Raw genomic sequence first — 14,268 nt, forward strand, 5'->3', positions numbered from 1 at the left:
GTGAATTTGATGACGATAAGGAAAATGCAGAAGAAAGCTAAAATGAAAGAGCAATGAAAATTCAAACGACGATAATGACCATTGTTAATTTTTCGTAGAGATGTGCCTCTTCGTGTGAGTTGATATTGCAGATGATATTTAAAGCAGCACGAATCTGTTCTTTTGTCTTACCGTCAGCTAACTTGGTTATTTCCCCACATAATAAATCTAGCAAGCTTTGGAGAATGTCCTACATGGAAGCTTCATGGGCCTTGGCAAACAAAATAATTATGGGGAACTTAGGCGCATGCCCAAAAAAAAAAATTCTTACCGCCAGACCCACAATTAATTTCTGATACAGTCGCACCCATAATTATTTAAAAATATTAAAAAGTACTGAAAGACTCTATTACCCTTCATCGTTTTTGGGCATAATTTTTTTCCTTCTCCGCCAGTTTCTTTCCCTATTCCTCCATTAATCCCAGTAATGGACCTGCAAAGACTTTTTTCTCCATAATTTAAAGAAATAAATCATTTAAAATCGATGATTCAAAGAAATAAATCATTGCTAAACCCTAGAATACAGTTCAACAAAAATGGATGAAACACCAGCAAGAACACGTCTTCAGAAATCGAAAGAGAAGAAATCAGGTACTAAATCTAGTTTAATCGATGGTATTGTTGCATGCATTCATTAGATTTGATTTTTTTTTTCGATTTTAATTTTTTTTTTAATGTTGATGACCTAAAAGACGAAGAAGAAAAAATCAAGTCGAAGAAACAGAGAAAAAGTTATGCAGCTAAATTTTAACTTGTTATGAAGTTAAAATTTAGATGCATAACTTGTTATGCAGTTAAAAACTAGTTGATAACATGTTATGCAGAAGTAATAATATGCTGCATAACTTGTTATGCAGTTAAAATTTAGTTATGCAGATGCATCAAAGGTTATGCTTATCATAAATCACTGCGGATGCAAACAAAAATGCATAACTAGTTGTGCAGTACAAAGAAAATGTGCATAACAAGTTATACAGTACAAAAAAATGTGCATAACCAGTTATGCAGATGCATTACAAGTTATGCAGTACAAAAAAAAATGTGCATAACTAGTTATGCAGTACAAAGAAAATGTGCATAACTTGTTATGTGGCACAAAAAAAAAGTGCATAAACAGTTATGCAGATGCATAAGACATTATGCAGTACAGAAAAATGTGCATAACTAGTTATGCAGATGCATCAAAGGTTATGCTTATCATAAATCACTGCAGATGCAAAAAAAATATGCATAACTAGTTATGCAGTACAAAGAAAATGTGCATAACAAGTTATGCAGTACAAAAAAAAATGTGCATAACCAGTTATGCAGATGCATAACTTGTTATGTGGCACAAAAATAAATGTGCATAACCAGTTATGCAGATGCATAACAAGTTACGCAGTACAAAAAAATGTGCATAACTAGTTATGTAGTACAAAGAAAATGTGCATAACTTGTTATGTGGCACAAAAAAAATGTGCATAACCAGTTATGCAGATGCATAAGACATTATGCAGTACAGAACAATGTGCATAACTGCTTATACGGTAAAATCAACTATGCATAACTGCGTAGCTTATTATGCATAACTGGTTATGCAGTAAAAACAACTATGCATAACTGCATAACTTATCATGCATAACTTGTTATGCAGTAAAAGCAAAAATGCTGAACTCCATAATTTATCATGCATAACTGGTTATGCAGTAAAGGCAAACGTGCTGAACTGCGTAACTTATCATGCATAACTTGTTATGCAATAAAAGCAAACATGCTGAACTGTGTAGCTTACTATGCATAACTGGTTATGCAGTAAAATCAACTATGCAGAACTGCATAACTTATTATGCATAAAGACAACTATGCATAACTGCGTAACTTATCATGCATAACTTGTTATGCAGTAAAATCAACTATGCATAACTGCGTAGCTTATTATGCATAACTGCTTATGCAGTAAAATCAACTATGCATAACTGGTTATGCAGTAAAAACAACTATGCATAACTGCGTAACTTATGATGCATAACTTGTTATGCAGTAAAAGAAAACATGCTGAACTTCGTAATTTATCATGCAGAACTGGTTATGCAGTAAAAGAAAACATGCTGAACTGCATAACTTATCATGCATGACTGGTTATGCAGTAAAAGCAAACATGCTGAACTGCATAACTTATTATGCATAACTGCTTATGCAGTAAAATCAACTATGCATAACTGCATAGCTTATTATGCATAACTGGTTATGCAGTAAAGTCAACTATGCAGAACTGCATAACTTATTATGCATAACTGCTTATGCAGTAAAAAAAACTATGCATAACTGCGTAACTTTGACTGCATGACAAGTTATGCATTGTTTAGAGTATCTGCATAACCTGTTATGCATATAAAGTTATGCCTTCCCTGATGAGTGTTATTAAATCATGTTGCAGTTTCAGGAGAACTTTAGATATGAGTACAGATTTTCTTCTCTGCCGGTTTCTTTCCCTATTCCTCCATTAATCTCTGTAACGGATCTGCAAAGATTTTTTCAACAGAACAGAAGCAAAACCTAGTAAATTGGTATGTCAACATCGGAACATGAAATCGAAACAAAAAAATTTAATCGAAAAGATCTGCATTGATGTTAACAAATTCAAAACCTAGAAAATAAACAAAAACAAGCTTAAAAGATCTAAAAAACGATTCGAAAAACTAAATTAAGCTTCGGAAACCTAAAATAATAGATCCTAATCTTACAGAAACTAAAACATAGTATCGAATCAAGATTAAACAAAAATCAGAATCAAGATTGGAATAAAAACGAACGAACCTGAAGCTTTGTTGAGTAAATTGAATCTCTTTCGGTAATCAAAGACAAGTGAGGCTAAAGCTTGTTGAGTAAATTGAATCAATCTCTCGATAATCAATCTCTCGAAAATAAACAGGATTTTGAAACTGAAAGTGAGGCTAAACTGGGAAATAAAAAAGAAAATTAACGAATTTTGAAAACTCTGGGACTGCAAATAATTTGTTGGCTGCTTTTGATTGCGCCCGTGAGATTTTGTGAGGGTGGGTTTCACAGTAGGAAAATGTGTAAGAATGGGTCTCCCAGTAGTTTTCACAATAATTATCTTGGTCAACATATTTCTTGCAGTAATCTAGCACTTTCTCTGATATTTTCCCCCGTACAATCTACAAGGGGATGCCACCCTCAATGCAGGTTTCTTCTTCCATCACATTCCTGATGGTATCAGAAACGACAGCAGTAACTTTGTCACCTAGAATTTTTTTGCCTCCCGAGCTTTTTAATATCACCTTGCCAGTGCATGGGGACACTTTTTCTAGGTTGTTGAGAACATATAGACTCCATGACTATTTATATATATGCATCCATTTAATTCTCATCGACCATGCATTCTTCTCAAAATTTACGCTAATAAATGTGATTATACTTACAATTACGAAGAAATATTCAGATTTCTTGTCAATATCTCTAATTTGTTCAATACAGTTTCTTTCAAAAATACTGAATCAAAGCCAAATATTTTTTCATCATAATAAAACATCACGCTTAATGGCATACATTTTGAGAAGCCAAAATATTAGGAGATATATTTTTATTGTGTATATTGTATATATGGTTATGTATTTTGCTAGTTAGAAAATATATTATTTTGTGTTAATGCTCACTAAATCTATTTGGGGTTTTCTCTTATTTAGTCTTAGAGAAACCATTTTGTAAGATTAGGTTTTTCTATAATAAGAAATCTTTATCTTTTCTATACCTTGTCGTTTCATGGCATCTGAGCCAAGAAATACTTCACCAAATAAAACCAAATCAGAAAATTACGCTTAAGATTAGCACCATAACTTGTGTAGCTAATGTAGCAATCATAACCATTAATTTATGTGGAGGATCTCTGTCATCTCAAGATCGACTAAGGCTTGATGACACTTTTACTGATACCCAACGGGAAACCTTTATGCAAATGCTTAAATATTCGAATAATGATTTGAAGCTTTCTGATAAATGGATACTTGATACAGGGGCTTCACGACACATGACAGGAACTAAAGATTTTTTATTTAAGACTCATAAAAGAGGCTTTCATCCGTAAATCTTCCGAATGGCACATACTCTCATGCTCCATGCAAAGGTACTATGGTGTTTGGAACCAATATGAAATTATTTCATGGTTTATTTGTTCTTGATCTCCACTGCAACTTGATTTCTTTAGCATGTTTAATTAAAGATTGAGATGTATTGTCACTTTGACTGATAAATTATGTGTGATACAGGACCGCACTAAGAGGACGGTGTTTGGTGTGGGTGAGGAACGAGACGGGGTCTATATTATTCATAGTGGAATGCTCATTACTGCAGATCGAGTATCGGCTGGAGATGATTATTGTTTATGGCATAGACGTTTAGGTCATGCATCTAATAAGCTTGTTTCCTTACTTCCGGGTATGAATAAAGTTGATTGTCAGAAATTTCTTAAGAAACCGTGTGATATTTTCTTTAAAGCTAAACAAACTCGGACTACTTTTCTGGTTAGTGAGAATAAAGCTGATAACCTCTTCAATTTAGTTCATTGTGATGTGTGGGGTTCTTATCCCCTGATAGGTCAAATGACATTTTATCCCCCGAACTATCACCTGATCCAACAAATTATGTTTCATTGCTGCCCGGATTCACAGTGGGTGGTGTTTGAGTGTTGTCAGACAATAATAAAACAGATCCTCCTGCAGAAATCACTGACCATTCATCCACCGCTACTTCATTATTATTTTTCAAAAAATCCGTGTCAGAAAATTTATTTTCAAAGAAGACTACATCACGAGGCACAAAAAACTGTTCCGTCTCCAAATCAAACAACCGCCAACCCTTTTTCCCATAAGGATAACCAACAAAGATACATCACCGACTTCGTGGATTAAACTTAATACGATCATGACGTACAATATTTGGATAGCACAAACATCCAAATACACGAATATGACCATAAATATGAGGCTTTCTATGTAGCAATTCATATGGAGCTTTTCCATTAAGAAAGGTAGTAGGTGTGCGATTAATAATATAAGCATCACTTAGAATGCATTCGCCCCAAAACCAAAGAGGTAAATTTGTTTGAAATCGCAAAGCACACGCCACATTCAATATATGCTGATGCTTGCATTCTACTCGCCCATTTTATTGTGGTGTATCCATACATGAGGTTTGAAATTCTATCCCATGTGCATAAAAATATGAAATCAGTGATTCCGTACCATAACCACTACGAACGTTCTTAACTTGTCTATCAAATTGTGTCTCAGCCATAACACAAAAATCCTGAAATCCTGCACCACCTCAGTTTTACGTGCCATCAAATAAATCCAAATATAACGAGAATAATTGTCGACAATGGTAAAAAAATAATGTGCACCACAAAAGCATGGAGTACGGACAGATGTGTCTCATCTAATGATTACTTACTTAATGTGTCAGGTGACAATTCAGAGACTATTGAATCTCTACAGAACGTGCAACAAATGTGAATGAGCCAGCAACTTCAGGAGACAATAGGGTCTCATATACTGATTGTTGTTTGAATAAATTAGATGAAAGTTCAGAGACTAACAAACCTCTACAGAATGTGAGTGAAATTTCGGAAATTATTTTGCAGACGGGCGCACCTCCAGGGACTGACGCAACAGATGGATCTTTTGTCTCACCTGGTTTGCAGAATGTGTCCGGGAGGATCAGCGACACTTCTGATGTAATAGACAAACGTGATGGTATCAGGGATACTTCTGATAATGCAGTTCGACGTAGTGGCCACACTCGGGTTCCTAATACTTAGTTAAAGGATTATATATGTAAAAATGTGAAAGAAATAGACCCCGGCTCCTCCATTCCTCGTTCCTCAGCGTTTTCAGGTACGTCTTATCCCATAAATAATTATGTGTCTTGAATTCTGCTAATCATACTCATTTTTTGACGGCGATTACTACTATTAAAGAACCTACTAATTATGCTGAAACTGTTCGTCTTCCTGTTTGGCATGTAGCCATGTCTAAGGAAATTAGTGTTCTTGATAAGAATGACACGTTATCTGTTACGGACCTTCCCCCGGGACGAAGGCTATTGGTTCTGTAAATGGGTCTAAAAAATTAAATATAAATTGATGGTACCATCGAGCGGTATAAGGCTTGCTTGGTTGTTCTTGGTAATAGACAAGTTGAAGGGGTTGATTATAATGAAACCTTTGCTCCCGTATCTAAAATGGTTTCTCTTAGAAAAATTTTACCAGTCGCAGTTGCTCGTGATTGGGAGTTGATAGACACATTTTAATGTCTACATTGTCCTTAATTTTCTGTATTGTTGGTACTCGATTTCGTACTTATTACGGTGTTTTATGTGTGTGTAGGTATTTTTGGGCAATAAATATTTTTGGAAAAATCGGCTCAAAAGGTTGTCTAAATGCACCCAAGTTACAACTGTTATTCGGATTCCAGCAACGGTTAAGGGGTGACCACTGGATAAGGGGCAACTTCTTCTCAAATTCAAAAAAATCATTTTAGCGGGAAAATATTCCCTATCACTGGCAGAGTTTCGATCGGAAGTTGATGGTGTTTGGATGAGAATAAAGGGATGAAATTTATTGGGTAGTTGTGATATATCATAACAAAGCTAGTGTGGGTGTTCGTTAAGGCTGGAATTGGCTGAATAACGTGTTTCAATCCATAATAGTGGCACAAACTTTCACGGGTTTATTTGAGTTTGGCACGAGTCGAGGCGTGTAATGCATGAGATGGGAGTGTGTTGCGCTACAGAGATGCGTGAAGAAGATAAAGAAGGAGCGTTTCCAGCTGTAAAACGCGTAAGGAGCTAAAACAGGAAAGAAAATACCCGAAAATATTTTCTTTCACTGCTGAGAATTTGTGAAGTTATGGAGGAGATTCGATGCATCTTTCGGGTATAAACAGAGTTCCTTGGGGTCATACAATGGTTATCGAGCGGTTGGAGAGGATAGGGAGCAATTAGTTTCATCATAAAGTCGAGAAAATCAAGTTACAGAGATATCTTTCTGCTGATATAACCATCAAGAACACGAAGAACATAAGACGCATGTTGAACAGTCGTATTTGCTACAATGAAAGCGACAGTTTCGTGATAGTCGTATTTGCTACCACGTCTGCAACACTTTATTTTTATCGTTCTCTGTAACAGTTGGTTTGTAACAAATATAATTGTTACAAAACCCGATTTTCACCATTTTCTCCTCCTTTTTATCAATTGTAAAACACTTGTGAGCATCAATGAATTATTTTGAGAGGTTTTCAACATGATGAGGGGCTAAGTACCCGGTGGTCGAGGCAACGGAGGAAACTATTCATTCATGCTTGGTTGGTAATTTCTTTTTACAATTTTTTTAATTATTTATTTATTCAATTCACTAAGATCAACATAAAAATAAAAAATGGTTTTCTTAATTAGTCGTGAATCAATTTGATGTATTATGCTTAGATTTATTTCTTTAATAATTCATACTTAGGGATTACAATTTAATATTTGGACACCTTATAGATTGATAGTGAATTAATAAAAAAGAGCTTAATAATAATTCTAGAAATAATATTGTAAACCAATCAACTAGAAAGAATAGTGGAATCCCGGAGCCTTGGTCTATTTGAAATCCTGAAATAAACCATTAAATTTGCTTTATTTGTAAGTTTTATTAAGTCTAAAAATCCATTTCCTTCACAAGTCCTAGAGTTCAAAACACTTTTTGCTACAACTTAAAATTCACATTAAGATTTACATAAATAGATGTTCACAATGCCTTTCTACATGGGGATCTTGATGAGGAAGTTTATATGCAACTTCCTCCCGGATATTCGACTAATTCTCCTGGTAAAGTGTGTCGACTCCATAAATATTTTTATGGTCTTCGTCAAGGTCCTCGTAATTGGTTCGCTAAGCTTGGAGGTGCACTTAAGGCATTTGAGTTCGCACAGTCTTATGTTGATTATTCTCTATTTATCCTACTGTGAGGTGGGAATTCTATTAACGTGCTTGTTTATGTGGAAGATTTAATTATTGTTGGGAACAATTCCGCTACTATTATTGATTTCAAAGCATATTTAAGTCGTTGTTTTCATATGAAAGATTTTGGAAATCACAAGTATTTTCTTGGTATTGAAATGTCTCGAGGAACTGATGGACTGTTTTTATCTCAAGGAAAATATCCGTTAGACATTTTGTCTAACACTGGACTTCTTGGAGCCAAACCAGCTACTTCACCCATTTATCAACATCATCACTTAGCTCTTGATGATGGCCCTCTATATTATGATTCATCTCAGTATCGTCGGCTTATTGGACGCTTGATTTATTTGACCATTACGGATCCTGAATTATGTTACTCGGTGCATGTATTGACTCAATTTATGTAGTCTACTCGGGTGTCTCATTGGGAAGCTTCTCTCCGAGTTCTTCGTTATCTAAAGCGCCATTTTGGTCAAGGGATTGTTTTACACAAGGATAGTTCTATTCAACTTACTTCTTATTATGACTCTGATTGGGCCTCCTGCCCTCTTAGTCATTGTTCACTTACTGTTTATTAACGCACATAACATTGGGGAGGCTCCCCTATATCTTGGAAAACAAAGAAACCAGGGGCCCCACATAACATTGCACCCATCCAGATGTTATTAACGCACCTGGATCGTTGGATGAGATATTGCGGGAGAAAACCGCGATATGTCTAATAATTATAAAGTTAAAGTTGTAGAGACAAGGTCCGCTATGAATATTGTGAAAAAACTTTGTCGAACTATCCGAACTTGATGGAAATGAAGAACATGGAGAACAGTTCGGTTATTTCGAAGAAAAAAGTTCCTAGACGAACTTTTTTTCCTTGCCGAACTTTTAATTTTCCAAGCTGAACTTCTATTTTCCTAGACGAACTCAAAAATTCGGCTACATCGCAATTTTTTTCTCCTAACCGAACTTTTCTCTGAAAGAAAAAGCTCAATTAAAGCTAAGTTCGGATACCTGTGTTTTCAGAAACATTAGCCGAACTACACCTGCAGGTGATTTCATCTATCTGTTCTTCAGATATCATAGCCGAGCTTTATTTCCAAAGCTGAAATCAGTTTATAAAAATTTGATTTTTTCAAAATTTTTGGCCAATTCAAGCAACATTAAGTAAATTTGAAGTACACGTATATACCCACAACCCTCTTTTCGAAATGAACCATCTCAAAAAAATAAACCCTGCCTCTTCTTGTTCTCTCTCAATAATTATTCTTCTAAAAAAACCACTTTAAAATTAACCTCATAGTCACTAATTACCGTAACTTAATCATTTAACTAACTAATTTTACACTAACTTAAATAAAAAAGGGTAATTTTGGTATTAACATAAATACCTAGATAAGGGGTGACCTAAACTAAGTTTTATGGGCTATATTTGGCTGCTAGATTAGCCAAAAAGCATTGCACATTAAAAAAAATGTTGTCGATTTGTTAACATTACTTGTCTTTCTAGACATTGCTCACATGTGAACTATTAGCGAGATAGTGTCTTTGAATGGTTCAACGCAATTAAAATCACCTTTTCGCGAAATAGTTTCAGCGCAGGAAATTGTATTTCAGCGCAAGGCAAAAATATTTTTTGCACTGAACGATTCAACGCAGCCTCGCTGTTTCATTCTGCGACTAACATGGTGGATTAGCTCTACCACATGACTTAGCCTTGGGTTTACTTTATAATGACCTACCCAATATGAAAAAATGCCCATACGAAATTGATGGTTCCCATAAAAACGGTTCCTAATAAATTTTTGCATAGTGTAATACAAACTCTGGCCTTTTGGTGGGTATTCTTAACTAAGGCAATGCACCATTTCCAGTGAACCATGTTTTAGGACATACATAAATTTTTTGAGACATACAACTTTATTTTCCTAACTAGGGTGTGTTTATAAGGGGTGTCTAATGGGTATGCAATGACCTATATACCCTTAATCAATATATATTATTAAATTACCCTTATCCTTAATTTAAAAACCAAAAATGAAAATCAGTTTTAAACTTAAAAATCTTCTCTTCTTCTCTACCCAATACTTTCTCGCAAAACTTTAATCGTCGATTGGTGAAAATTTTATCGTTGATCAAACACAACTACAAAAATAACTCGCACAAAGAAACCAGCAGTAGGTAGTCATTCTAAATTTTCTTCTAATCCTCCAAATGAAGGACACGAAGAAGTTGAAGGATCGGACGCAGAAATTCAACAAAATGAAGAAGCAACTCCTAAAATAATGATTAGAATGTATTTTCTGATTTATAAAATATGATTAATTGAGAAAATCTAGAACTTGTTGTGATTATTGAACGAAGTTCGGATGATTAGCGAGATGAATTATGAGTCGAACTGTTCATTGTTCTTCGTTCAGAAAGTGCTTATGAACAGTTCGGCTGATAATTCATCTCTAAACGGTAGACGAACTTTCCAGGTGGTTAATACAGTATTAGGTTTGGCTAATACCTTCCCAACCTTTCCCTGCCGAACCTAAGAAGTGAAATTTACCCCACGTGGTTGTCAGATTTGGCTAACCCGATTAGATCACTTTCAAGACGAATATATCTCTGTAAACACTTCGAAAATATTGATTTATAGGCTTTAGGTTCGGCTGACTCGTGCTAATGAGTTATCAGCCGAACTTCCCTTTGTAGACTTAATTCTTTCGATCTTGTTTTGGTCATAACTTCTTCATCCGATGTCAGAATGACCTCACACTTTTTGCGTTGTCATCGTATTCTTATTCTCTTGAAGATGAAGATAAAATGTACTTGAATTTAATGGGTTGAATTTCAAACTTGGTAGTCTCCATTAGTAGACTTCAATTTCTTAACACTTTTATAGTCATTTCCTCTTCTTTTTGTTGACTAATCCTAAGAAAATATGCACAATAGAAAACATACGTAATAAAAAGTCGGAACCCTAAATGTGTATAAACTTAAGTGCTTTTTGTAAAATGAGAAACATGTTCGGCTCATATGATTGTTTGAATATGAGTCGAACTTGGAAAAATATATGGTTCGGCTGACACGATATTTAGAGTAAAAACTGAACCTTCAACTTCAATTTTTTTCTAAACTCTTAGGATAAGGTTCGGCTTATAATGAAAATTTCATATTAGCCGAACATTTAACTAGTTAGTAAGACGGAAGTTACAAAATATAAGTTCTGCTAATAACTATTTCCAGTAAGCCGAATTGTTCATCTTCTGTAGTATACCAGTTAGGTTCGGCTGATAATTTCAAGCTGAACCTATCTCTGGTTCGCCTATCTTGATAAAAAAAATCAATTTTTTGATGAGTTCAACCGACAAAAATGAAATTAAACATAATCTAGAAGTATACTTGTCTATTGATAGCATTGGGTTCCTCATCGATGTATTCATCTTCAAGATTTGGCTCATAAAAATCATCATAATGAGTTTGAGTTTGCGTAAAATCAGTCTCATAATCTTGGAAAATCAGCCACCTCCGGGTCATTCTTGTAGTTGATGTGCGATTTCTTAGTTTTTCTAGATGAAGATTCTCCCTCCTCATCCATTTTGATTACTTGAATCAAAAAACAAGTTTTCTCCTCACTTTCCTTCCTCCTTTTAAAAAAAATAACCTAACCTTTTTTCTTCCCCTAAATTTATCAACAATTTTTTTTAACTAATTACATACTTAATCACTAATTATTAATATTAATTACTAATTAAGATTTAATATAACTACTCATTAGTATTGATACTAATACTAAAAGGGCAGTTTTGTCATTACAAAAATATTTGATTAAGGGGCTTTTGAATTTACTATTTAATGACCCTATTTTGACATTACTTGAGATGCCCTGAAATTTTTCGGTATGCCCTAAAACAGGTTTGTTCTTTACAGTTAGGTGATGCGTTAATTTATGGTTATCTAATATGATAGTTGATAATACCTGATGGGCGGTCCATCAGAACTTGGTGACATGTACGTCTCTCTATTGTCTTTTTTGGGTTTGCATAGTGACGCATAGGGCTATGATTTTCCTTTCTCTTCAGAAAAGTTCCAGTTTTCGATCTATCCTATCAAAAAAAGAGGTTTTATCAACCTAGATAAGATAATCAGTAGACAAGGGAGTCTTATCTTTTTTTGTGCTATCTTCTTTGGCTAATCTATGTACTATAGACGGTAATTTCTACGTCTTTATAGACACTAGCTAGAAAGGAGCAGATGTTAAACCTATATAAATAGTGGCAGAAGCAACATAACTGAACAGTAAACTCATAAACATTTTGATCTAGCAGGACCTGCAGATCAATACACCATGTTCAAGAAAAACAACGCCATGGCTGTTAAATTGAGTATTAAAACCACATCATCATTCTTCCTAGTTCTGTGTTTAACTGTGATCATGATTTTTACTTTGTCATGCTATTCTGCTGATCCGGACCCGCTCCAAGACATTTGTGTTGCTGACTTGAACTCCAAAATTAAAATTAATGGGTACCCTTGCAAGCCGGACTCTGAGGTTACATCAGAAGATTTCTTCTATAGTGGCTTGGTGACTGGAGCAAGCACAGAGACACCCTTCGGGTTTGGAGTGAAACGTGGTGATGTTAGATACTTCCCTGGGGTGAACACCCAAGGACTTTCGGTAAACCGAGTCGACATTGCACCTGGTGGACTTATTCCATTTCATGTGCACCCTCGAGCAAGTGAAGCTAATTTTATCTTAAAAGGGACATGCCTTGTTGGGTTCATAACCACTGCTGATGTTTTGTACGCAAAGGTTCGAAAAGTTGGAGACTTGTCTATTATACCCAGAGGACTTGTGCACTTTGTAGTCAACGTTGGGAAGGAGAAGGCCGTTCTGATAGCTATTTTCAATAGTCAACTGCCCGGGATTGCCGAACTTCCTAATAACATGTTTAATTCTACCCCAACGATTGCTGATTATATTTTGGCTAAGAATTTCCGAGTTGATGAGAAGATCATCGCTATCATAAAGTCTAAGTTTGGTAGCCAAACAAAAATAGCTAAAATCTAGCGAATACTCTGAATGGTTCTTTGGTTACTTTAAGTTGGGAAGATATGTCTCCCTAGTGAGTGGAGGTCGTGTCTTCCTGAATAGTCTGTCAAATGTTCGAGTAAGTATCACTTGAAAAGTCAATATAATAAAGCCAAGTATGCTAGGTTTAATCATTGCCGTAATCGCGAATGGTGGCACCAACCACCTTCTCTACGTACTGGAGTCCTTCCTGTCTATGAGCAGGACTATGTAACTTTGATGTTTGACTTTGTAACAAGGGACTGATGCATAGTTCCTTTGCTTTATTTATGAACTACATTTCCTAATTAGTTAAATTTTCCATAAACCTCAAGATTGCATGCATCGTACACAGAGTTTTTCATGCACAGGTCTAAAGTTTTTGGTCATTCAATTTCTTCACTTACTAGGAAAGATGCATCCACAATGCACATTCCATGCCGTTTGCAGGCATGTGTGATACAGAAGTATGCAGAAACAAAATGGACCTCTGCCTAGTTGGTTTGCGGAAATGCATGCAGGCAGGGCCGACACTAAAATTTTTGTGCCCCAAAGCAGACATAAAGATTGTAGCAGTGAGTCTTTACCTCTCAATTTTCTGCATCCCTAATTTTATAAAGTTTCTATGAACCAAAGGGAAACAACAGAAGAGTATAAAATCCAAAAGAAAATATCAGGAGGAAGAAACACCATAAAATGTACGATTGAATTCAACCCTATTAGCAAAACCACCAAAATCCCATAGAGGAAAGAACACTGACGGATATCAGGAGGAAGGAACACCAGTTACCTACGAGAGAGTACCTAACCGGTTCATCTATTTATTTATTTTCGGATTTTGAACACTGATGCATGGAACTAAAAAGATAATTAGGTGTATGAATTTTCTAAACATAGAAAACCCCAATTAGGATGGTTAATCATCTGTAGATAGAAAAACTTCAAGGCTGTACGTTTTCTGATTATCATCAAATTGGAGAGGAAAAATGAATGGACACTGTAGCTGCAGGACAACCACACCCTTTCTTTTTTTTTTTGATCGGTAAATAAGAATTTTATTGAGACTTAAGCCACCAAAGAATACAAATACAAGGAATTAGTCACCGACCAAGGTAGGACAAGGAATCCACCTGGAGAAAAAAGAAAATCAAGCAACCAAAAGAAACCAA

General features: G+C 35.2%; 1 protein-coding gene across 1 annotated transcript; it reads left to right on the forward strand.

Annotated features, from left to right (window-relative positions):
• The first annotated feature begins 12,397 nt into the window (after window positions 1-12,397).
• Window positions 12,398-13,099, forward strand: LOC113337072 (germin-like protein subfamily T member 2). The gene has a single exon (XM_026582760.1). It carries the CDS (start codon window positions 12,398-12,400, stop codon window positions 13,097-13,099), a length of 702 nt encoding a protein of 233 aa, XP_026438545.1.
• Window positions 13,100-14,268: the final 1,169 nt, after the last annotated feature.

Source organism: Papaver somniferum, unplaced genomic scaffold (genome assembly GCF_003573695.1).
Source record: "Papaver somniferum cultivar HN1 unplaced genomic scaffold, ASM357369v1 unplaced-scaffold_158, whole genome shotgun sequence".
Taxonomy (NCBI): Eukaryota; Viridiplantae; Streptophyta; class Magnoliopsida; order Ranunculales; family Papaveraceae; genus Papaver; species Papaver somniferum.

Bases quoted from the DNA above. Each gene is read 5' to 3' on its own strand.
- LOC113337072 (XM_026582760.1), top strand. From the start codon at position 12,398: ATGGCTGTTAAATTGAGTATTAAAACCACATCATCATTCTTCCTAGTT.